This window comes from Petromyzon marinus, chromosome 6, assembly GCF_048934315.1.
Source record: "Petromyzon marinus isolate PM22_M1 ecotype Great Lakes invasive population chromosome 6, UKy_Petmar_22M1.pri1.0, whole genome shotgun sequence".
NCBI classification, from domain to species: domain Eukaryota; kingdom Metazoa; phylum Chordata; class Hyperoartia; order Petromyzontiformes; family Petromyzontidae; genus Petromyzon; species Petromyzon marinus.
Genome location: NC_133672.1, coordinates 10,022,063 through 10,048,416, shown reverse-complemented (window position 1 = coordinate 10,048,416; position 26,354 = coordinate 10,022,063). Strand labels below are relative to the sequence as shown.

At 51.4% G+C, this 26,354-nt stretch overlaps 1 protein-coding gene across 2 annotated transcripts; it reads right to left on the bottom strand.

The window, feature by feature from the left end:
- Window positions 1-3,124: 3,124 nt before the first annotated feature.
- Window positions 3,125-10,303, bottom strand: SIX3 (SIX homeobox 3). 2 transcript variants are annotated; one of them, XM_032948046.2, is made up of 2 exons: window positions 9,387-10,303; window positions 3,125-5,955 (listed from the first exon to the last, which is right to left on the bottom strand). In XM_032948046.2, the coding sequence occupies exons 1-2, from the start codon at window positions 9,956-9,958 to the stop codon at window positions 5,742-5,744; spliced, it is 786 nt and encodes a 261-aa protein (XP_032803937.1). In that variant the 5' UTR covers window positions 9,959-10,303; the 3' UTR covers window positions 3,125-5,741. The 2 variants fall into 2 exon arrangements, with proteins under 2 accessions (XP_032803937.1, XP_075921143.1); XM_076065028.1 differs by having other exon boundaries at window positions 5,834-5,948.
- Window positions 10,304-26,354: the final 16,051 nt, after the last annotated feature.

Genomic DNA, 26,354 nt, shown 5'->3' with positions numbered 1-26,354 from the left:
GGGGGGGGGGGGGAGCAAACTAGTTGCATTTCATTGTCTGTGAAATTTTAATAGAACTTACATAAAATATGCGGTACTGTGCATACAACAGCAGCTGGAGCGGCGGTCAGGATGAATCCACAGCTGGATGAAGAACCTCCCCCCCCTCCTCCTCCTAAACCCACCACCAGCCTCCGTGCACGATCGCGCGCTATAATATCCCACCTCCAGCCCATGAGCTGATGCCAGCGTCGCTCCAGCACGGCACCGATCTCACATCTCGAACTATGATAGGACAGCAGCAGCAACAACAACAACAAGACGATCATCAGATGAGATAATAACCACGGGATACAAAGCCAGAATGCCCCCGCCTTTCCCTCCAAAGCCTAGATGCAAGTGTAGATCCTTGTGAATGGAATCTCACCCCCCCCCCCGCGCCCCCCCCCCCTTGCCCTGTTCCTTGGCCCACGGTTCCGGGCCATGCGAGCCGCACGTGGCGACCCCTTCCCCTATGCGCACTCACACAGTCCCTTTGTGCCCCAGTCCATTGTGTGAGTCAGGCCCTGTTCACTACCGCCATCTAGTAACATTATTGTAACTTGGAACGCTCAGTGGCATACAGAGGCTCCGACGCTACGCGTTCCATTCATGTGTGTGTGTATTGAATAGTATGACAATTAAAACCGTTGCAATTATTTGTTTTGTTAAAATACTTTCGACGCCTTTGTTAAGGTCCTACCCACCCACGCCGTGTCGGTTTACAAGAGTGTGGTGGGTGGGGTGTGACTCTTCTTCACCAAGTTGGTCTCGTCGGTGCAGGGCGGTGTTGGTTGAGGTGTGGGCATGACCTGTTCGGACATGTGTACCATTTCAAGGCACTGGGTGGGTAACCGCTCCTTGTTTTTTTTTTAGTTACAACGATGAGAATCATTCTAATAAACTGTCCTCGTTGGGGAGAGTTTCTGTGTGTGCGTGGTGTGCCGCGCGAACAGCACTTGCCCCAACAGTCTGTTAAGGCTATAACGGGGGGGGGGGACAATTGACAAAGAAAGGGAGCCCCAAGTTTATGGGGAGAAATGGTCTCCGTGAACTTTGGCCACCGTGTATGTTTGTGTTCGTTCTCTACCTCTCATTCTCTACCTTTCATTCTCTACTTATCATTCTCCCCTGGTCGTTCTCTGTCGCTCGTTCTCTACCTCTCATTCTCTACCTCTCATTCTCTACCTCTCATTCTCTACCTCTCATTCTCTACCTCTCATTCTCTACCTCTCATTCTCTACCTCTCATTCTCTACCTCTCATTCTCTACCTCTCATTCTCTACCTCTCATTCTCTACCTCTCATTCTCTACCTCTCGTTCTCTACCTCTCATTCTCTACCTCTCATTCTCTACCTCTCATTCTCTACCTCTCATTCTCTACCTCTCATTCTCTACCTCTCGTTCTCTACCTCTCATTCTCTACCTCTCATTCTCTACCTCTCATTCTCTACCTCTCGTTCTCTACCTCTCATTCTCTTCCGCTCATTCTCTACCTCTCATTCTCTACCTCTCATTCTCTACCTCTCATTCTCTACCTCTCATTCTCTACCTCTCAATCTCTACCTCTCATTCTCCACCTCTCATTTTCTACCTCTCGTTCTCTACCTCTCATTCTCTACCTCTCATTCTCTACCTCCATTCTCTACCTCTCATTCTCTACCTCTCGTTCTCTACCTCTCATTCTCTACCTCTCATTCTCTACCTCTCATTCTCTACCTCTCATTCTCTACCTCTCATTCTCTACCTCTCGTTCTCTACCTCTCATTCTCTACCTCTCGTTCTCTACCTCTCGTTCTCTACCTCTCATTCTCTACCTCTCATTTTCTACCTCTCATTCTCTACCTCTCATTCTCTACCTCTCATTCTCTACCTCTCATTCTCTACCTCTCGTTCTCTACCTCTCATTCTCTACCTCTCATTCTCTACTTCTCATTCTCTACCTCTCATTCTCTACCTCTCATTCTCTACCTCTCATTCTCTACCTCTCATTCTCTACCTCTCGTTCTCTACCTCTCATTCTCTACCTCTCATTCTCTACTTCTCATTCTCTACCTCTCATTCTCTACCTCTCATTCTCTACTTCTCATTCTCTACCTCTCATTCTCTACCTCTCATTCTCTACCTCTCGTTCTCTACCTCTCATTCTCTACCTCTCATTCTCTACCTCTCATTCTCTACCTCTCATTCTCTACCTCTCATTCTCTACCTCTCATTCTCTACCTCTCGTTCTCTACCTCTCATTCTCTACCTCTCATTCTCTACTTCTCATTCTCTACCTCTCATTCTCTACCTCTCATTCTCTACCTCTCATTCTCTACCTCTCATTCTCTACCTCTCGTTCTCTACCTCTCATTCTCTACCTCTCATTCTCTACTTCTCATTCTCTACCTCTCATTCTCTACCTCTCATTCTCTACTTCTCATTCTCTACCTCTCATTCTCTACCTCTCATTCTCTACCTCTCGTTCTCTACCTCTCATTCTCTACCTCTCATTCTCTACCTCTCATTCTCTACCTCTCATTCTCTACCTCTCATTCTCTACCTCTCATTCTCTACCTCTCATTCTCTACCTCTCATTCTCTACCTCTCATTCTCTACCTCTCATTCTCTACCTCTCGTTCTCTACCTCTCATTCTCTACCTCTCATTCTCTACTTCTCATTCTCTACCTCTCATTCTCTACCTCTCATTCTCTACCTCTCATTCTCTACCTCTCATTCTCTACCTCTCGTTCTCTACCTCTCATTCTCTACCTCTCATTCTCTACTTCTCATTCTCTACCTCTCATTCTCTACCTCTCATTCTCTACTTCTCATTCTCTACCTCTCATTCTCTACTTCTCATTCTCTACCTCTCATTCTCTACCTCTCATTCTCTACCGCTCATTCTCTACCTCTCATTCTCTACCTCTCATTCTCTACCTCTCATTCTCTACCTCTCATTCTCTACCTCTCATTCTCTACCTCTCGTTCTCCACCTCTCGTTCTCTACCTCTCATTCTCTACCTCTCATTCTCTACTTCTCATTCTCTACCTCTCGTTCTCTACCTCTCATTCTCTACCTCTCATTCTCTACCTCTCATTCTCTACCTCTCATTCTCTACCTCTCATTCTCTACCTCTCATTCTCTGCCTCTCATTCTCTACCTCTCGTTCTCTACCGCTCGTTCTCGACTGCTCGTCACCCTTTGCGCCCGGGTTCCACGTGAAGCACCGACCAACGCTCTGTCCAGTTACCGTGCACACAGCGAGCGATGCTACCTTTTGTATGCGCAAACACGTGCTGGCAACAGGAGTTGCGGCTGCCTCCAATTGCCTCGCTGAGAACGGACTTTACACATTTACAAAGATCCCCCGTATAGCCTGAACAGATTGTCGGGGCAAGTGCTGTTAGCGAGCACCTTTTGAACGCCGGCGCGGCGCACGAGTTCGGTGGGTGGCCAGCGCCACGCCCAGCCGCCTTTGTCTCCCCAGTGGCGATGTTTACACACCGCACCAGGTACTCATTGGAAGCTGAGTCGACCTAGGGGAGGCGCAGAACCGGTTCATATAATTGTCGTCACTGGGTGTTGGCCGTGATCGGGAATAGAACCCGGGTGGCCAGGTTTCGTAGTGCAGCGTGTTAATCACTGCACTGCCGCTCCCTACACATCTATATACACACACACACATGCATAATGTTCATACAGCCATGGTCAATCCACTGATGAATGACGGCGACTCTCCAAGCTGCCATCGCGGCCGCCACCTCCAGCGAATTACCTTTCGATGTTCTTGAAGGTAAGACAAAGATCAGGCGTGTTCGGAGTGTATCCACCCTTACACGTCACCTTCGATATGGAATTGCAGCAACCGTAGTGCACACATCAATCGAACTAACATTTATCATTTAAAACAAACGTATTTTACGTAATACAATGTATATACGATATCGACAAAGTAGTGTTTTAACGATGATACGCATACCAATTGAATCTAAGCATTTTTACTTATATATGACCATTCATTCATGCATGCATCGGCGTGGTAAAGTATGACCACATACCCTCGCCCATCAACGGACGACCCCGTACGGCATAGATGATGGGAGGCCCATCATCCAGCAGTGGATAAACATAACTGGTGATGTATAATGTACATACCACAGCGCATACACAGTGTATTTGTAAAACGCATTTAGTATCGATGCGCGTCTTGAATGACCAATAATTCGTACATATTTTTACATACGACACACAAAGACAAAGATCCACGCTATAGCCTTAATAGACTATTGGGGCAAGTGCTATCCATATATATATACACACACACAGTGTGAATGAGCCATTGTAAAACGTATGTTAGTATTTATACGTCTTAAATGGCCCAGTATTTGCACGCCAGACAGACACGTGCGATGTAAATGGGCTGCCGTAGGACATATCACTGCAGCGTACGAAGAACGTCCACTGAACGTCACGTTGATGGGGCATTCACTCGCGGTCTGGATCTCTCGCGTCCCCTCTTCTCCGTTGTCGCGCTCGCAGTGATCACCACTAACACCGACGACGAAATCCCGACCCTAAATCAGGCGGCCTAGGCGTGCGTGAGTGCAGAGCGCGCAAACATCACACGGCCACTTCCACAGAGGAGACATTTTATAGCAAATTTATTCGCATGATTGTCCAATCCCCCCACCCACCCACCCCAGCGGTTTCGATGGCATTGTTTTTGTTCATGTTATTTTATGTACAACACAGAGACACAAACTTCGTGCACGGACAATGAACGTAATTCCTTATCTCGTTACTGGGGTTTTTTTTGTTTGTTTGTAGATTTTGTTTTTTAACAAAAATGAAATATAATGTAGATAAACATCTTTTTTTTTGTATATTTACAATTACAACATTGAGACCTCATTGGCTAATGGGCGATTAGCGACAATATATATAGCATAGAGAAGAAACAGGCGTGCATTGGTGATTGTCAACATATGGATGATGTAATTATCGTAAATACAGCTTTAGTCACACGATGTGTGGTATTGGGGCGAAGACGCGGTATATTTATAAGCACACCAACATGACATGATGAATACAAGTCCTCGATTGTTTTTTTTACAGATAAAAGTTATATTTTCCAGTGCTATCGACTGTTTCAAGTTGGTATGTATTGTTGTTTGTGTGTGTGTGTTTGTTTTGCTCCGTATGTTTGTTTTTTTAAAGATATTTCTTTAAAAAAATGTGTATACGCGTGCTGTCGCGTGGATACATCCATGAATTGCACCGCGTGCAAAACAAGATGTAGGGTAGCCAAGTCCATGGAAACGAAAGAAAATAGGCGACTAAAGATACCGAGATGAAGACGGGACACGAGAGAAAGACAGGGTGGGACAGTGCAGCTGTCGAGAAAACGCTCATGACAAAAAAGAGAGCAAAAAAAACAAAAAAGAAGAAGACCGAGCGACTCTGAATCGTGATAAATAACCCCCCCCCCCCCGCACAAAAAAATATAAAAACAACACTGTCCGTCATCTCTCATAGCACGCTCTGCACGATGACCGCCGTCTCACTTGCACCGTGGAGCAGTTAGCGCAAAGAGGAACAGATGATACAGGCGGTAGAAGGAGAAGGAAGAAGATGATGACGAGGATGGGCCATGGACGTGGCGCGGCAAAAAGACGAGAAGGTTTCCTCCGCCACGGGAACGCGTCTGGAGACGGCGTTGGGTGGTGGCGAGGAGCGTCAAGCCTCGCAGTCGCTCTCGCTGCACGCGGGCGACGTGGTGCAGGCCGTAGCGGCCGGCCGGTCGCTCAGGCTGGAGAGGCTCGTGGCGCCGGGGCTGGCGACGGCGCCGGGCGATTCGCTGAGCTGACGACCCTCGCCGCCCGCGCCGTAGCCGCGCGAGTCCGGGTGCGCGGCGCGCTCCGACGAGCAGAGGGCTATGGGCACCTGCAGCCTGACAGCGAAACGCACAACACAGCGGCAGCGGCAAAAGTAGCAGCAGCGGCGGCAGCGGCGGCGGCGGCAGCGTGCAGTACACGCACGCACACACACACACCTCAGGTCATGCGACGTCCTGCATCACCTCCTGCGGGGAAAAAAATAAAGCAGAACGCAAAGCCTGCCGCTGAGCGGCCGGTGGCCTGCAGCAGCAACAACATCTGCACCCTACATGCAGGTGCTGCAATCAGCGACCGACAACGGGTCCCTCTACAGTCTACACCCCGCAAGCTACATCCTGCGTCGTTGTCATCTACCGCACCCTGCAAACCAGCAACCTACAAAGTACACCCTGCAAATACACCCTGCATCGATGTCCTCTGACTCCTGCAACCAGCAACCGACAACGTGTCCCTTCGCAGTGTACACCCTGCATGGCTGCAACCTTTCCCTTCTGCAACCTGGAAGCAGCCTGTAACCTGAGACCGGAACGCCGCGTTCTCGTGCACCTTGGGGCAGGCAATGCGCGCGCGTTGCTGACGAAGCACGAACCCAACTCACGCCGCCCTGGAGACGAGCGCACGAGTTCGGATGGACAATAACTTCCGTCAAGAACAACAAGAGCGGCAACAATAGCATCAACGAGCACGTGATCTAGGCCACGAAGTGTGCCAACAATTCACCTGGGGAGCTTTTGGCTCGGCTTGCATTCACAGCCACTGCACCTGGCCTGTATTTTAGCCAGAGAGCAGGGTACGCGTGTGACCTGGCGGTGGTCAATAGAAGCTACCGCTCGTGACAGATGCCCTCTGCTTGTTAAGCTCGTTGGGGTCACGAGTCTGGGCTGTTGTTGTTTAGATGTAGACCCGGGTAGAGTTATTGTGTGTGTTCTTCGGCCGTGTGTAGTCAACAAAGGCGGAAATGTATGGATTTTAAATGAGGATGTTATAGGAATATAACTTTGTTTTTAAGGTGAGGACACATTTTAAATCGGAACTCTGGGGTTTCAGTGACAATTTTGCTTTGTTTCCATGTTACTGAAACGTGAAAGCAATGCACGTTATATATATTTATCCTATGCATCATATAAAACGTACCATTTTAATTCAAGTGCAATGTCGGTTGTAATATGTTTACTCGAGAGAGAGATATATATATACACACACACACATATTACATATATATTTGTTCCAAGTGGCATTACTTGTGAAATCAAATGATCGCCGCGCCCCACTTGTCGCACGAGTCGGGGGGGGGGGGGGATGTCACCCGCGCTCGCCCCACGGGGCTCGCGCCTGGAACGGGGAGCCCGAGAGGGGAGGGCCCACGCCGTGCCTCCTCGTGTCGTCCTCCTCGTGTCGTCCTCCGCGTGTCGTCCTCACGACCCTCGCTCGCCCCGCGGGGGCTCCAGTAGCAATAACGCCGCGCAACCATCGCTCGCTTCGCGCATGGCAATGCCAACGAGAGTGACCGCGGTTCGGCAATATTTTCTTTAATTGGGCCAATACGTTGCCATAACATCGGGGTAAGGCTTATTTTCTTAGAGCTTCGCGCCCGTTCTGCTGTTTGTACGTTCGGTGACGTCCAGACGCGTGGGTGGAGGAAATGTACAAATACATGAGAGTGTGTATGTATATGTGTGTGTGTTTGTTTATGTTCGCTAACAGCGCATGCACCAAACGTCTGTTAAGGCTCTACGGGGCGGTCTTTGTCTTTGTTAAGGCTTTAGCCATTGCGTTACAATTTGTATTTCATTCGGACAAATCCTCGTGTCGTTCTCCCACGGCCGATGGCATTCTCACATAAACAGCATTAAAACACCGTGATTATTCATAACCCCACGTAGTGACGTTATAATCATCTGTAATTCCATCGTTAATTACATTTCTGCATTTGACTCAAGTCTAGGAAAAAAAATGCGATTCCGTTAATCGGTGCTGTGCGTGTGCTCGTAGATCTACGCGTTTGTGTATACACATATACGCACACACGCACTATATATATGAATGACAACGCTCACGACGTGGTGATACATTCCATACAAAACCATTCATTTGTCATGGACAATCGCCACGGACCATGACGACCCGCAAGTGCCGAACGTCGAGAGGATGAAGTTTTGACAGCTGACGTTGCGCTTTTCTCGACAACGCATCTTGACGGCCCTCTGGCAAACGCGACCTTTTTTTTGTTTCCTCTATCTAAGGGGTACATTTCAGAGTCGCGAGAACGCACGTTTGGATGGGAAATGTTGCAGATATTGCCGGCAACATCTGCTCACTGCCCCAGCCGAGAATGCCGAGGCGCTGCCCGATCTATTTATCACGACACAATGCCCCGCGTGGGCAGGCGATGCAGACGCCCGATGCCCTCCCCGTATGGCATGGAAATTAGGAACCTTGCCAATTGAAAACGAATCAGCGACGCATCGCACAGTCCACGACGCTGCGACCGAAATCACTCGAGGTATTTATATGTATATTATATATATGTGTGTGTATTTCTAAGTGACGGCCTACATTCATATATATATACACACACACAACTTTATTTCCCTACGTACCACGTTGAAAATTATATTTTGACAATACAACAGTAATAATACCAACACTAGGGTTTATAATGTTCGTTTTAGATATTTAATATTGTAAGCAATTATAGCGGATTATGCCCAACAGTGCCCTTGTTGTTACGCGTTCCAGATAATCGTGCACATTTTACTAGAAACCAAAGCCGCTACTTACTCTGTAAAACATTTTAATTCTTAAAGCAAATAAATAAATGTTGGACCCCACGCAAATGTTGGGCCCCACGTCAAGGTGTACTTTGAGTTGTGCACGACGGTCTCTCGCATCCAATTCGACGCTCGCTGCCATGACCTTCGTCGCATTGCAAAGCGACAACAACAACAACAATGACAACAACGACAAAAACAGCAACAACAACAACGACAACAACGGCCTTGATATCGCGACGGGAGACGCGCCTGATATTTTGTTTTTCTCTGCCGAATTAACTCGCAAGCATTCATTACGACGCAGCGTCAACAGCCCACTCGCGTTGCCTAAATATCCCAACGCATCTACAGTACACTTTGATGCATCACACTCGCATCATCATCATCATCTCTCGTCGTCGTTTATTAACACGTATTATTCGTATTGCTGCTGCTGCTACCACTACCACGAGACCGGTCGGCTCTGAATGTGAACGAACACCGAGAGAGAGAGAGAGAGTGAGAGAGAGACGGCGAGTATCGTTGCAATAAATCGGGACGCGCCGTACCAAGTAGCCGCTTGACTCGTGCGGATTGAAGCCCCCTCACATTACGGGCGATGACAATGACGCGGCTTTCTCGAGTTTCCCCTTCGCTTCGCACGACGCAAAACAGCAGCAGCAGCACCACCACCACCAACGCCACCACCACCACCACCACTCATCACCCACCTATTTTTGGCCGCCGCAGCTCTGTCTCTTTGCCTCCGATTCTTGAACCAGTTGCCCACTTGCGTGGGCGTGAGGCCAGTCGCCTGGGCAAGCTCCCGCTTCTTGGACGGATTCGGGTACGGGTCCTGCAGGTACCACTCCCGCAGCAGATTGCGCGTCCGCTCCTTGAAGCAGTGCGTCTTCTGCTCGCCGTCCCAGATCGTCTTGGGCAGCGGGAACTTCTTGCGTACGCGGTACTTGTCCACGGGACCCAGCGGACGGCCGCGCGACTTCTCTGCCTCCTGGTAGTGCGCCTCCAGCCACATGGCCTGCAGCTTGGCGTGCGACTCCTTGGTGAACTTGTGGTTCTCCAGGATGTGGTAGAGGTCTCTGAAGTTGCCCGCGTGGAATGCCACGACGGCGCGCGCGCGGAGCACCGACTCGTGCTTGTTGAGGGCCTCCCAGGCGCTCGGCGCCACGGGCAGCGACCAGAGGAAGCGGCCGAGCCGTTCGATGTCGCCGCTCTCCTCCAAGGTCTCGCACACGCTCGCCACTTGCTGCGGGGAGAAGCTGAGGATCGGCAAGTGAAACATTGATGCCTCGGGTACCGGGGGCTCGACCCGCTGTCTCCTCCGAGCGATTTTGCGGCCACGCACCGCGACTATGATTTAAACAACCGCTTATCCCGAGCCTCGGAGGATATGCACAGCGGCGCTTTCTTAAACCCCCCGGGAGAAAAAATAAAAAAGCTTGCGCTTAGCGTTTTATGTTGCAAAGCGGGCCTCCCCAGCCTTATTTATTCGGGGAACGAGGCCCGGTCTCCAGCTAGGAGGGCTGCGAAGCCCCAGCTCTTCGGTGGCAAAGAGGGTAGAGTTCTGATTGGTCCTCCATGGCTTGTCTGGCCCCGGTTTCCATGGCTTCTCTCCCCATCACTGTCAAACTCCCTCCCACCCACTCACTCTGTATACCTACCCCGACCTCCTTCCCACCCCTCTTCTCTCTCTACCCCCCTCCTCCCCGTTACCCCCCCCCCCCCCACAAACTCCCCTTTCCCTGCCCGCCACAACCCCTCAACTGCCCCCCCTCCTCCTCCCTTCCACGGCTCCCTTTAGGCGCACACGGCAGCTCCGGCCAGCCTTGCCAATCAGCCGCCTCCGCTGAGCCGCGCACGCATATCGCGGGGTGCCAAGCACGCAAGCACAGGGGGAGCGGTCCCGGTTGCTTGCCCGTCGACGGAATGAGCCCGACAGGACGCGCGCGCTCAGTGCGCCGTGGTTGGTGCGCCCGGTCCTGGAGGGAGCGCAGAGCGCCGCTCTGCGCGTGTCATCTGCGCGCGGCTGCTGCAACAGCGTGTGTGAAGTGTGTGTGTGTGTGAAGTGTGTGTGTGTGTGAAGTGTGTGTGTGTGTGAAGTGTGTGTGTGTGTGAAGTGTGTGTGTGTGTGAAGTGTGTGTGTGTGTGAAGTGTGTGTGTGTGAAGTGTGTGTGTGTGTGTGTGAAGTGTGTGTGTGTGAAGTGTGTGTGTGTGAAGTGTGTGTGTGTGAAGTGTGTGTGTGTGAAGTGTGTGTGTGTGAAGTGTGTGTGTGTGTGAAGTGTGTGTGTGTGTGTGAAGTGTGTGTGTGTGAAGTGTGTGTGTGTGAAGTGTGTGTGTGTGAAGTGTGTGTGTGTGAAGTGTGTGTGTGTGAAGTGTGTGTGTGTGTGAAGTGTGTGTGTGTGAAATGTGTGTGTGTGTGCGTCTTTGTGTGTGTGTGTGCGCGTGTGTGTGTGCCGCGTGCACCGAGCAATGCAGTGCGCGCCTTAAATAATGCATTTGCGTCCACGCCGACCGCCAATTAAATCGATTTGAGCGCACCGGGAGGGAGAATTGTCTCTTCGCATTTCCTCCGTGTCCTCGCACCCAGCGAGAGAGCGCCGCGGAGAGGAGGCGATGTGGGGAAAATACGTAGGCAGAGGCGGCACGTCCGTCTCAGACGTCTGGGAGCGCACACGAGCGAGTGAGTGGGTTAGTGTGTGGGCGAGTGGGTGGGTTAGTGTGTGGGCGAGTGGGTGAGTAAGTGGGTTAGTGTGTGGGCGAGTGGGTGGGTTAGTGTGTGGGCGTGGGAGTGGGTTAGTGTGTGGGCGAGTGAGTGGGTTAGTGTGTGGGCGAGGGAGTGGATTAGTGTGTGGGCGAGTGGGTGGGTTAGTGTGTGGGCGAGTGGGTGGGTTAGTGTGTGTGGCGAGTGAGTGGGTTAGTGTGTGGGCGAGGGAGTGGGTTAGTGTGTGGGCGAGGGAGTGGGTTAGTGTGTGGGCGAGTGGGTGGGTTAGTGTGTGAGCGAGTGAGTGGGTTAGTGTGTGGGCGAGTGGGTGGGTTAGTGTGTGGGCGAGTGAGTGGGTTAGTGTGTGGGCGAGTGGGTGAGTAAGTGGGTTAGTGTGTGGGCGAGTGGGTGGGTTAGTGTGTGGGCGTGGGAGTGGGTTAGTGTATGGGCGAGTGGGTGGGTTAGTGTGTGGGCGAGTGGGTGGGTTAGTGTGTGGGCGAGTGGGTGGGTTAGTGTGTGGGCGAGTGAGTGGGTTAGTGTGTGGGCGAGTGGGTGGGTTAGTGTGTGGGCGAGTGGGTGGGTTAGTGTGTGGGCGAGTGGGTGAGTAAGTGGGTTAGTGTGTGGGCGAGTGGGTGGGTTAGTGTGTGGGCGTGGGAGTGGGTTAGTGTGTGGGCGAGTGGGTGGGTTAGTGTGTGGGCGAGTGGGTGGGTTAGTGTGTGGACGAGGGAGTGGGTTAGTGTGTGGGCGAGTGGGTGGGTTAGTGTGTGGGCGAGGGAGTGGGTTAGTGTGTGGGCGAGTGGGTGGTTTAGTGTGTGGGCGAGTGGGTGGGTTAGTGTGTGGGCGAGTGGGTGGGTTAGTGTGTGGGCGAGTGGGTGGGTTAGTGTGTGGGCGAGGGAGTGGGTTAGTGTGTGGGCGAGTGGGTGGGTTAGTGTGTGGGCGAGGGAGTGGGTTAGTGTGTGGGCGAGTGGGTGGGTTAGTGTGTGGGCGAGTGGGTGAGTGAGTGTGTGGGCGAGTGAGTGGGTTAGTGTGTGGGCGAGTGAGTGGGTTAGTGTGTGGGCGAGTGGGTGAATGAATGGGTTAGTGTGTGGGCGAGTGAGTGGGTTAGTGTGTGGGCGAGTGGGTGAGTGAGTGGGTTAGTGTGTGGGCGAGTGGGTGGGTTAGTGTGTGGGCGAGTGAGTGGGTTAGTGTGTGGGCGAGTGGGTGAGTGGGTGGGTTAGTGTGTGGGGGAGTGGGTGGGTTAGTGTGTGGGCGAGTGGGTGAGTGAGTGGGTTAGTGTATGGGCGACTGGGTGAGTGAGTGGGTTAGTGTGTAGGCGAGTGGGTGAGTGAGTGGGTTAGTGTGTGGACGAGTGGGTGAGTAAGTGGGTTAGTGTGTGGGCGAGTGAGTGAGTGGGTTAGTGTGTGGACGAGTGGGTGAGTGAGTGGGTGAGTGGTTGAGGTTACAGTCGGGACGCTGCCTCCTCCTCCTTCACCTCCATAAAGCCCCCCGCGCCTCCCCCCCCCCCCACCCCTGGGGGCGGACGCAGTCCCTGACCGGAGCGACCCGCTCTCTCTCGCTTGATGTATCGCTCTCTCGCATCAGGTATCACTCGAGTACGTGTAATAGGCAGCCTCCGAGCGCACGCGTGCCAACAGCGGTGCCACGCGTACGTTGCGCGAGTTGCTTCTAAAGTCAGCGACGAACACGCAGACAGACGCACTGACGGAAAGGAACCGACGGATGACGGACGAACGGAGGGTCACGCAGACAGTCGGCCGGACGATCAGACTGACAGAACTACAGACGGGTGGACGTGACGTTCAGACGGAGGACACGCAGACAGACGGGCAGACAGCCAGAGGGACGTTCCACTGGAATACGATAAGTCAAGCGCTTTGGAGTGAAGTGCAAAACCCTCTCGGTGCCAGACGACTCAGTTGCGTCAAAACGCAGAGGCGTTCGTGCCATACGTGGAGAGGAGACGCAGCATGTCGACTCTTCTCTTCGACGCATGTAGAGAGGGGGGGGGGGGACACGCACACATGCACAAAGACAAAGATCCCCCAATGTAGCCTTAACAGACTGTTGGGGCAAATGCTGTTATCGAGCATCTATGAAGGCCGAGACAACAAACGCCGGACCGCCTTTGTCTCCCTAGTGGCACTGTTTTTACACAGCGCACGAGGTACTCAATTGAGGCTGAGTCGACCTCGTGGGAAGCCCAGGACCGGTTCAGTCACCGGTGTTGGCCGTGAGCGGGAATTGAACTCGGTCGAAGGGTTCGTAGCACAGCGTCGCGCTAACCACCACACCACCGTTCCCCACGCTAACGCACGCAAAAGACAGACACACAAACGCACCACGGCACAGACACACAAATGCATCTACAAAGAGACACACCAAGCGTACATACATACGCACAAACATAATAACGCACACAAAGAAACATTAATGCACATGCATATACCCACACAAACGTCGAAAACGTGCTTACACGCGTAGACACAAACGCACACCTACGCACAGACACACACGAACGCAAACATTGATGCACATTCGCACACACATGCACACGCATAAACGCACACAATTGCACGAAAAAAAGCTACCCCGCTATAGCCCTAACAAACTGTAGGGGCAAGTGCTGTTAGCGACGAACCTATAAAGGCCGGCACGGTACACGAGGGTGGGTGGCCAGCACTACGCCCGACCGCCTTTGTCTCCCCAGTGGCGATGTTTACACACCGCGCCAGATACTCATTTTGAAGCTGAGTCGACCTAGGTGAGGCCAAGGACCGGTTCATAATAAAAAAAATCCTCACCGGTGTTTGCGTGCTCACCGCTCCGCAAAGAAAAAGGCCCCCCGTATAGCCTGGAACAGACTGTTGCGGCAAATGCTGTTGGCGAGCACCTATGAAGGCCAGCACACACACACACACGCGCATACATACACACAGACACGCAAACGCTCACACACACACAGACGTTTAGGCGGAGAGCCCTGCAGACATACGAGCACGCGTTGTGTGCGTGTGACAGCAGCTGCGCTACGAACCCGGTCACCCGAGTTCGATTCCCGCTAACGGCCAACACCAGTGACGATTATTTGAACCGGTCCTGGACCTCTTCCCTGAGGTCGACTCCGCCTGAGATGAGTGCCTGGTGAGGTGTGTAAACATCGCCACTTGGGAGACAAAAGCGGTCGGGCGTGGTGCTGGCCACCCATCCCCTCGTGTGCCGTGTCGGCCTTCACAGGTGCTCGCTAACAGCACTTGCCCCAATAATCTGTCACGGTTATCTGGGCGGTCTTTGTCTTTGTAACGGACTCAAGCACCGATGGCCTTAAGTCGCCATCGGAGCTGACTTCTCGACAATTAATTAATTTGCCATGAAGGCGATAACTATAATACTATAATAACTATAATACCATCGCCATAGATCACAGCCCCCTGTTGCCCTCCATTGTATCTTCATTAGCAGTGGAAATTAATGTAAGGCGGCCAAGGCTAAATGTTTCAATGGGAGCATAAAACAACGAGCTCGACTGCGTTTAATGCATAATTGTCGAATGAATAACTTTTTTTATGTATACATGATGAAATGGTGAATGTGGACTTGTACGGCTGTGCTCGGCTGATGTGTTCATCAATGCGCGCGCAAGCTGTAGGGGAACAAAGGCGAACTTTTTAAAACTAACAACGCATTGGTTGTTATGAAAGCCACCACACACAGCGGTGCATAGGGTTAGCATGTTTGCAGCATCCCATCAACACGTATCATCATCATCAGCAGCAGCAGCACCAGCAGGCCAATTCCAATCAACTACCATCTCGCAAGATCATGCGACGGAACGATTGATGGAACTCGTGTGTAAAAAATTGTGCTGGGTGGATTATTATACCATCGCAAGATCGTGAGAGGTGACTGTGGCTTGAGGAGACCTTCATCCAGCAGTGGATTGACCATGGCTGATGATGATACACTCTGCTGGAGGAGGTTGCGCCGCTTTCTAACGCGCTTGGCCATGTGAGCTTTTACAATCCCTTTCGCGGCAGATTCGCACAATGCACCGGAATAATGGCATCGCCTCTTGCGTTGAACGGAGTCCCTTTCGTTTGTACGGAGTGATCTTAGCAATATCATCTTGAAAAACCCAGCGGCTTTTTTTTTTTTTTACAAAGCCTGACTATGCTGATGAAAGCCGGAAGGTCGAAACCAAGCCCGTTGCAGAGTTTTTTCTTGCTTAAACAAATGTTGTTTGAAAAAGTATTCGTCTAAAAATACAATTGGGCAGATCTTTTTGTTAGCTTGTGGGGAACACGCGCACGTGGCGCGACTTTTATTGTTGGCATCCACTTGACTCACGGCCGGTGTCATGCAGTGCGGCTTACGTCCCATGTGCGATAGCATGCATGCGATAAGGACACCTATGTTGTTTTCATGCGCGGTAATTTAAAATATATCATAATAGACACTTACAGATGACGACCGCCAAAGGCCGCGTTGGTCCATGTGGGTTGTCTGTTTGAACCATACTTCACCACGCTGGTCAATGCGAGTTAGTGAAGACACGAGGGAGTGTGGGGGAGGGGGTTGGCGCAGCAGCCGTTCGGATATCGCTCGGGTTCTAACTCGGGTTTCTGGGTTGCATGGCGCAGTGCGATAACCACTGGCACCACCGCTCCGACACGTCGAGTTTGTGTTTAGCAGACGCGTAAACCTCGGTTCGTTTCAGCATCACTTGCACTACACCAACACACACACACACACAAGGTCGCGCCGCGTTGCATATTGTGCATGCTGTGTTGGCTAGCACCACGCGCACAAAACACAAAGACGAAAAGCGTGAATCCATATTCGTCTTCATGAAGCTTTCGGGGCAAGCGCTGTCAGTGAGCACCTATTGCACGAGTGAAGTGGAATACTCGTATGATACTGAGTCGACCTTTTTTGTAAGGGGGGGGGGGGGTGGGGGTGGTGAGTCCCCGCAGAACAGTTCAGATATTCGTCACTGATCTTGACGTAAAGTTTCCGTGACTGCAGGAATTCATATTCATAACGTTTCGATCGCAACACAAGCGGTCCTGATGACGACCGCTTGCGTTGCGATCGCAACGTCGTGAGATTTTTTTTTCAATTTTCTTTGCACCTATCTGCGTGACTTTAACCTAAAAGACCCAAAGAATGCTCGTCACTGATGTTGGCCGCGAGCGCAGCTGCTGTCACGCGCACACAACGCGTGCTCGTATGTCTGCAGGGCTCTGCGCCTTAAACGTCTCTGTGTGTGTGAGCGTTTGCGTGTCTGTGTGTATGTATGCGCGCGTGTGTGTGTGTGCTGGTCTTCATAGGTGCTCGCCAACAGCAACTCGTCCTCGCCGGGTTCGTAGAGAGCGCAGTCGCCGCTGACCACTGCGCCACCGCTCCGCGCCACGCATTTTTGCGATCTCACTCCGCGCAGTCCACGTTGCGCGATCGATTCAATGAGCGGCACCGCGAACGCTCTGTAGCACGGTTCACTCGTACGCACGTGCCTGTACGCACACACACACACACATTTCATTTCATATATATATTCCATAGAGAAGCTCGCGGTGGGTGGAGCGGTGGGCGCAACGGTTAGGTTAGCGCACTGTGCTACTACGAACCCGGTGATTTGAGTTCGATTCCTGGACACGGCTAACATCGGTGGCGAGTTATATCTGAGCCGGTCTTGGGAAACCCCTCCCTTCACAACCGCACGCTGAACAGCGTGATGAAGTATGGTCAGGCACCATATCGTACGTAGCACGGTTGGCTACGTACGGTGCGAAAAAAGTCCAACGTACATACAAGCAGACAATTCTCACGGCTATCACGGCGTGGGGTCGTGTTCATTCAAACAGTGGATTTACAAAGGAACGTGAATTATATTGTTAGACAGTGGTGTTGTTATTATTATCATAGTCACGGGCAGCCTCGTCTAAACACCACCCCGCGACATCATCCCCGCTCTGCAAGTGGTGACGTGCGCTGTTTGACTCCGTATATCGCACCGCGGTTAACGAGTACAGGCCCAACATAACAACACGCCAAGCGGCCAGCAACTCACAGCACGATTAAAGTTTCCCAGTTAACAGTTATTGCGTTTATTGAATGCAGAAGCAACGGTTCTGCTCAGAGTTTGGGATGAGAGACGATGCGAGGGAATTCTATCGTCGAGCAGTGCGGGGAGAGTGAACCAGAACGAGAAGCGTTGGAACCTGCAGTATGGTGAGTGGGTGGGTGAGTGAGTGGGTGGGTGAGTTAATGGGTGAGTGGGTGGGTGAGTGGGTGAGAGGGTGAGTGAGTGAGTGGGTGAGTGGGTGGATGGGTGAGTGAATGGGTGAGCGGGTGGGTGAGTGGGTGGCTAAGTGGGTGGGTGAGTGAGTGAATGGGTGGGTGAGAGGGTGTTTGAGTGGGTGGGTGGGTGAGTGATTGAGTGGGTGAGTGAGTGAATGGGTGAGTGGGTGAGTGAGTGTGTGGTTGGGCAAGTGAGTGAGTGATTGCCAGGGTGAGTGAGCTCATGGACGCATGGATGGTTGAGCGTGTTGTTGAAACCTGCAGTGGGGTGGCGCGATTCAACACAGTGCGAAATAGACGAAACAGTCTTGTCTGGTAAGACCGCGCCCTCGACATGGAAAGAGGAATAAAACTCCAGCAGCAAAGTTCACGATAGTAGTAAAGTCCATGATAGCAGTAGTAGCAGCAGCAGCAGCGGTATACGAGTGATACGGAGGCGACTGGCCGCCGATTGAAGCACGTGACTGGGGTGAATTAGAGGCGGCTCAGGAAGCTGCCGAGTGATGCGCTGCGAGTCTGCGACCCGTGCCGCCTCCCTCTGTGACCTCAACTGTTCGACGAACAACCGACAGACATCGCCACATCACCGCTTCGGAGGGGGACTACGAGCGGACACCTTGGACGAAGGCGAGATCCCCTTGCGCATCAGCCGCTGCGCGAGACCCCGCAAACAACCCGCAACGGGGGCACGAGGCTACGATGTACGGACGTCTTCATGACCGCAATGTACGCACAATCACGTACGCGACGCCATCCTTGCAAACGCAGCGTGCACTGCAGTTGTCGGGGAGTTCTCCGAAACGCGTCCCTGAGCTAAAAAAAAAAAATGTTCACCACCACCATCATCATAATCACGATGGCGATCATCAAAAGTGGCATTTAAATGTTACTTTGTCCAAAACCCACGCTGTACTGTGTGCAGAATCCCCAAAGCGGGTAATTAACGAGCAATATCAAACACTAATTGCTTTACTCGCAAGTATGGACACGTGCCTGGAGCATTCGCATTTTTTTTTCAAAGATAGTGCCACTATCAGTGAACTCTGGACAAGGTTTCGGCATCCAGCGATGGATTGTTTAATCGTGAGATGATGAACCATTAACTCCGGTTGCACGAAGGGCAATTTTTTTTTTAAACGTAAAATGAAACGAGATCAACGAGGGAGTGCACGTGGAGCGGCGTTCGCTAGGCACTCGTAGTTGGCAGTGCTCAGTTAACCACCGGGCGTCATGACCAGCGTGGCGAAGTATGGTCCAAAATATCTCGCGAATCGAAAATGCGGTGGGGTGGCAACCTTCATCCGACGACAAAGGGATGAAGGTGATTACGGTATTAGGGTTTAAGGGCTATGGACTTAGCAATAGGTGTGAGTCAGGGTTCGGACGAATGTCACATCGATTATTATAATCGACGAGTGAGAAGGAGGAGGGCCAGGTCACGTGGCTCAGCGGTGGAGCAAGTGGCTCGCAATCTGAAGGTTGTGAGTTCACGTCCTGGCTGTGGGTTGACTCGGCCCATCATCTCTCCTTGGGTCGATACAATTGAGTACCGACTTTGAGCGGAAGTCAACAGGAGTCATCTTATTGGTATTCTCGTCCCCCGTCAAATGAATGTGGAATTTCCACCACTGGCTCAGGGCTGCATACGGGAGTTGAGAGCATCGTCCCAATGTTCATTTGAGCAGGACACCACTACACGGGGCGCCTCGCTTTTCCCTCTGCGCACAGAGAGACCACGAGCATCCTTTCCAGTGACCAATTCCATTCATAATAAAGATCTCCCTCCCCCATAGCCTCAAACAGACTGTGGAGGGCAGGGTCAGCACCACACCCGGCCGCCTTTGTATCCCCAACGGTGATACTTACACACCGCGCCAGGTTACTCGTTTAAGGCTGAATCGGCCTAGGGAAGGACCAGGACCGGCTCAGATATTCGCCATCCTTTTCGGTCGCGAGCGGGAGTCGTACGTAAAACGCTGCGCGGCCACACCCTGCCTTACGCGAGTCCCAGGCACAGCTGGCCCGGCTGTCAGTACCTGGTAAGGGCCCCTCCCAGGGTTACGCGGTTTTCTCACTGCCTTGTGAGTGTCTCGGGAGAGTCAATGGCTAAGGGGGTAAACCCCGACAGAAACTCAGGAGTGGGGCCCCTGTGACGCACTGCGGCACATTCCCGGCAGCCCCTGCAGCCAAACTGGTGCCAAACGTCGTGCGTGGCACTCCTTTGGACATCACCAGCAAGGCCGAGAGGGGGGGGGATCCTGACGCATGGGCAACCCGGGATTTCCAGAATAACCTGGCCGTTCTTTGCGCCAACAAGAGGTGCAAAAATGGGGAGAGGACACTCTTCCTCGGCAACCTACTCGTGGCCAAGAAACACGGATGGCTGCAGTCACGGGTTATAAGCTCATTTTAGATTGGCGTAAAAAAAATGGGCGCCACGGGTTGCCATCTCCGGTGGGAGGGGTCATTGCACCCCAATGGATAGCTGCCGCCACCCGCCTCAAGCTGGGCAGCCCCCGGCCAATAAGGTGCTTACCCGTCACGGCTCACCTGCTCCAATGGGTGCTTGCAGCTTGTGGTTCATCACCAGACAAGTGGGCTGCAACACCTGCACCGGGCAATCGCAAAACAAAACAAAAGAAGCTTCCAGCCCTTCATTTTGCAAGCTGGAATGTACGTACAATGTGTTCTGGACTCTCCGAAGATCTATTGCAGATTGAGGACATCCGCAAGACTGCAGTTATCGACAGGGAGTTGGCGAGACTCCATGTCGATATTGCAGCACTGCAGGAGACCCGGCTTGCTGGCAGTGGCTCACTACGAGAGAGTGACTACACTTTCTACTGCCAAGGAACACAGCAGAACGAACCAAGGCAACACGGTGTTGGGTTCGCCGTCAAAAACACACTCCTTGGCATGATAGAACCACCAACTGCAGGCTCCGAGCGGATTCTGCTCATGAGACTGCTCACTGCTTCTGGCCATGTAACCATCCTGAGTGTCTACGCCCCAACACTCTACTCACCTCCAGAGATTCATGACCAGTTCTATGAAGAGCTTCACAATATAATTCGCAAAAATCCCCAGCTCTGAGCACAAGTTTCTGTTGGGAGACTTCAATGCAAGGGTTGGGGCTGACCACGACGCGTGGCCCGCATGCCTTGGCTATCATGGCATTGGAAACATGAATGCCAGTGGCCAAAGACTACTGGAGCTTTGTTCAAACCACAATCTCTGTATCACAAACTCATTCTTTCTCACAAAGCCATGCCATAAAGTATCATGGAGACATCCAAGGTCTCTTAATTGGCACAAACTGGACCCCGTCATCACCCGCCGAGCCCTCCTCAACTCAGTACTCATCACACGCAGCTACCACAGTGCAGTCTGTGACACCGATCACTCGCTGGTATCCAGCAAGGTCAGACTACGCCCAAAAAGGATACATCACCTCAAACAAAAGCGCTACCTACGCATCAACTCTGCCAAGACGTCCCTCCCAGAGCTCACTCAATTATGCCAACACAGCCTTGAGCAGTCCCTACACGACACACCAGATGGAAGCGTGGAGACAAAGTGGGCATACATCAGAGACGCCATCTTCAATGCAGCCATCAATACCTTCGGCAAGCAGACACAGTGGAACACAAACTGGTTTGAAGAACACCTGGCTATATTGGAACCCATCCTCCAAGCCAAGCGCACGGCGCTCCTGAAGTACAAGCTTGTCCCGAGTACAGGATCGTCAAGGGCTCTGAAAGCTGCTCACAGTGCAGCTCAAACGACCGCCAGACGCTGTGCCAACAACTACTGGCTGAACCTGAGGAGTAGGATCCAACTCGCCTCTGACACTGGCAATATCCGTGCCATGTATGAAGGCATCAAGACAGCCTTTGGTCCAAACATCAGGAGGACTTGCCCCCCTTAAAACCAGCACAGGAGCCATCATCACTGATAAACAAGAGCAAATGGACAGGTGGTTAGAACACTACTCAGAGCTCTACTCACGAGACCAAGGTGTGTCAGAAGCTGCCCTTGCTGCTGTAAAGCCCCTACCAACGATACACGAACTGGACAATGTTCCAACCTTGAAGGAACTTGACAAAGCCATCAACTCACCAGCCAGCGGCAAGTCCCCGAGACAGAACGGCATCACACCTGAGGTACTGAAATGTGCGAAACCCGCCGTCCTCACAAAACTCCATGAACTTCTCTGCCAGTGCTGGGAAGAAGGAGCAATGCCTCAAGACATGAGAGACTCCAACATCATCACCCTTTATAAAAAAGCCGTAGGGACTGCAATAACTACCGTGGCATCTCCGTGCTGAGCATCGTGGGGAAAACCTTTGCCCGTGTGGTTCTCAGCAGGTTACAGATACTAGCTGAGAGGACGTATCCTGAGGCTCAGTGTGGCTTCAGAGCAAGAAGGTCCACAATTAACATGCTCTTCTCCTTGCGTCAGCTACAGGAGAAATGTCGAGAACAGAGAATGCCCCCTTGTACTTGGCATTCATTGATCTTACAAAAGCCTTTGACCTCATCAGTAGGGGAGGCCTCTTCAAACTCCTCAAAGTGATCGGCTGCCCACCGAAGCTGCTGGCAATCATCTCCTCTTTCCATGACAACATGAAAGGAACAATACAGCACAGCGCCACCACCTCAGAGGAATTTCCCATACTCAGCGGTGTAAAGCAGGGGTGCGTGCTTGCCCCAACACTGTTTGGCATCTTTCTCTCACTTATGCTCACACATGCCTTTGGGACAGCAGAAAAGGGAGTCTTTCTCCATACAAGATCTGATGGCAAACCGTTCAATCTTGGCCGTCTCAGATCCAAAACCAAAGCCCGCAAAGTCCTCATCAGAGAACTCCTATTCGCTGATGATGCTGCGCTGACAGCTCACATGGAACAAGGTCTGCAGACACTCAACGACCACCTTGCCAACGCCTGCAACAACTTTGGCCTGACAATCAGTCTGAAAAAGACTAATGTCATGGGCCAGGATGTCAGAGACACCCCTTCCATAAACATTGGCAGCTACACCCAGGAAGTCGTTCAGGACTTCACCTACTTGGGTTCCACCATCACCTGCAATTTGTCCCTTGTCACAGAGATTGATGAGCGCATTGGGAAGGCGTCTACGGCTATGTTCAGGTTGACTAAAAGAGTCTGGGAGAACAAATCTTTAACGTATTCTTAGCTCTTTCGGTAAAGTCACGTCGAAGGGAAACAATAAAATAATAAAATATATATAAAACAATAAAAATTCTCACGGCGTTTCGACCATAACACAAACGGTCGTCATCAGGTGTGAAAAACCAACGGCAAGAAACATTTGAAAGAAGTGTTGGTTTGCATTAATTTATTTATTTTTGAACGGTGTATTTACGTATTTATAAAAAAACGTCAGCACCACGCTGACGTTGGTTTTTCACACCTGATGACGACCGTTTGTGTTATGGTCGAAACGTCGTGAGAATTTTTATTGTTTTATATATATTTTATTATTTTATTGTTTCCCTTCAAGGTGACTTTACCGAAAGAGCTAAGAATATGAATTACTGCAGTCACGAAAGCTTTAAATCAAAATCTCTAACGCTCAACACCAAAGTACAGTACAGGTGTATCGGGCCTCTGTCCTTGGCACCCTCCTCTATGGGTCTGAGCCCTGGACAACATACGCCCATCAAGAACCTCGACTAAACACATTCCACCTCCGATGTCTCAGGCGCATCCTCGGTATCAGAGGGCAAGATCACATTCCCAACACCCCTCAGTCCTCAACTTGGCCAACATTCCCAGCATGTACTCTCTACTCAGTCATAGGCGCCTGAGATGGCTTGGACACGTGCACCGCGTGCAGGATGGCAGAATACCCAAGGATGTCGTGTACGGCGAGCTGGCATCAGGCACACGGGTCACCGGTCGCCCAGTCTTGCGCTTCAAAGATGTCTGTAAATGGGACATGAAGAGCTGCGACATCAACCCCAATGACTGGGAGAAACCTGCCGGCGACCGACTCAGCTGGCAGCAGGCTGTGAAAACAGACCGCTTGGCACACCAAGAGCGAGCGACGTAAAGAAAAAGCAACAAACACCTCTGGAGCTGCCACCGCATTCACTTGAAATTGCCGTGGCAAGGATTGTCACTCAAGGATTGGCCTACGAAGTTATTATAGGCGCTGCAAAACCTACAGCTGACCTCGCAAGGCGCAAAAGAATTGTCTCTCGAGACACAAAGGCCTATGATGATGATGGACCAAGTGCTGTTGGCGAGCACCTATGAAGGCCGACACAGCACACGAGGGGGTGGGTGGACAGGACCACGCCCGGCCGCCTTTGTCTCCCCAGTGGCGATGTTTATTACACGCCGACGCCAGGTACCTAGTTGAGGCTGGGCCGACCTCGGAGTCGTTGTTGGTCTCCCTCCCCCAATTTCACGAGGCCGCACTGACCAGCCTGGTGAAGTATGGTCTGACAGCCACGTGACCGATACGGCCTTCATCCAGGGCGAGATTGCCAGAGGGCTGTAACGTGACCCAAATGAGTAGAGAGGTAAATAGCGACGTGTTGGTGTGTGTACACACGCATTGCACACTTGAATGGGCAATGTTGCACGTCCGAGTTCCACGGTGATGAGAATGAAATGGGTTCATCTTGTGAGCGAACGTCTCGTTCGCTCGTGTGCTCGGGTGAGAAGAATCGAACGCGCCGCGTGATTGCACAAGCATTCGAGACGACGTCTGCGGCAAACGATGGATTGTTTTGAAACAAACAAAATGGTAGTAACAATAATGCGCCCTTTCATTGTCAAGTTGTGAACACACATACCGAATCAGGGGGTGTTCCACGTGACAAAGTGGTATGTGACGTGAGCCATACCTTGAAAGACACCGCAACAACGTGCGACTCAGAGCAGATTCTTGCGAGGGTGAATTAGGGGTCAAATAATGAACAGAATTCTTGGCTGAGTTTAGGGGGCCGTCCATAAATGACGTCACGCACCTAGTGTGGGGGGGGGGTCAGACATTTGTGACAATGTGTGACGAGGGGGGGGGGTTGAGAAATGTGACGTCACATCAAAATGCGCAACACGTTCTACTTAATTAAATAGACCTTTTTTTATAAATGTTTTCTCCAACAACATCAGAGTGCAACGCCACATTAAATACACACTACAATGACAATAGGTTTAAGCAATTTGAAGCATTTTTGATAAGGATTTGATAAACCATTTCGGGTCTTAATTGATTGTTCACGCTTACGGTGGCTTTCAGACCGCATCCATTATTTTCGTCTCCCCCCTCCTCTTTTCCGAACATAGATGGACTCGTCCATCTGAATAACTGCCAAATCGCTCTCCGTGGTGCTAACGTTAAAAATAACCGCCACTTTTTAAAAATTTCTTGCTGTGGTTTTCACACCTGATGATGATTGCTTGTGTTGCAGTCAAAACGTCGTGAGAATTTTATTGTTTTATATTTTTATTATTTTATTGTTTCCCTTCTACGTGACTTTACCGAAAGAACCAAGAATATCGATTTTTTTTGGGGGGGGGGGGAAGGCTTTGTGACGTCATTTTTCAGGGGCAGCTGACTTTTTGCGACGCCGTTGACGAAGGGGGAAGGGGGGGGGTCAAAAATCGTCCAAAATCGCGTGACGTCATTTATGGACGGCCCCTTACGAGTTATTAGGCCGACCCGAAGACAATTCAAAGTAAATGAGCCCCTTCAAGGCAACGGCGATATTTATCCAGTTCTGAGAATTCTACCGTGAATTGGATGGTCACATGTTGAGTTTCGTTCGCATAGTATGTAGCCAACCGTGCTCATCGACCGCATTGTGACTTCCTGACGCAGTGGTCGTATGTGTTGGTGTGTGGTGGTGTGCGGATTCCATTCCCGCTTAACGGCCAACAACAGTGGCGATTATCTGAACCGGTCATCGGTCTCCCCTAGGTCTACTCAGCGTCAAATTAGTACCTGGTTCGAGGTGTAAACATCGCCACTGGGGCGACAAAGGCGGCCGGGCGTGGTGCTGGCCACCCACCGTTCGTGTGTTCCGTGCCGGCCTTCATTGGTGCTCGCTAACAGCACTTGCCCCCAACAGTCTGTTAAGGCCACACGGGTGATCTTTGTCTTTGTAGAAGGGTAAATTGCTCTGCCACAGGGGGTGTTACAATTCCAGCAAACTTCAAGATCCAGGGAATGCACATCAGAGGTCGGGCCAGGTGTGTGCTGACTAACTAAGGCGTCTCCACGTCTCTCCCTCGAGGCCGTGGCCACGTGCCACTCAAATGGGAATGGGCCACGAATGCCCAACATTATTCGCAATAAAGGATTTTTTTGGGTTAGAAATAAATGTGCCGTAACCCTCCACCACCCGATACAGGCAGTGAGGTTTGTCACGTAAACAACGCGCCAATTTAGTTTACTACTTCAGCCCACCCGGTGTGTTGGAGAGTAAATCCACAACATTTACAATTTGAGTAGATGTTGTTTATTTACTCTCCAAGACACCGGTTGGGCTGAAGTGGTAACTAAGTGAAAAAGTAGTAATTCATTAGCGAGTATTGTTTACGTGACAACCCTTACTGGCTGTGTCCGGTGGTGGAGGGTTACGACACATTTACACTTACGCGATCTAACCCAAAAATCTTTATTTTGGATATAATTTTGTTTA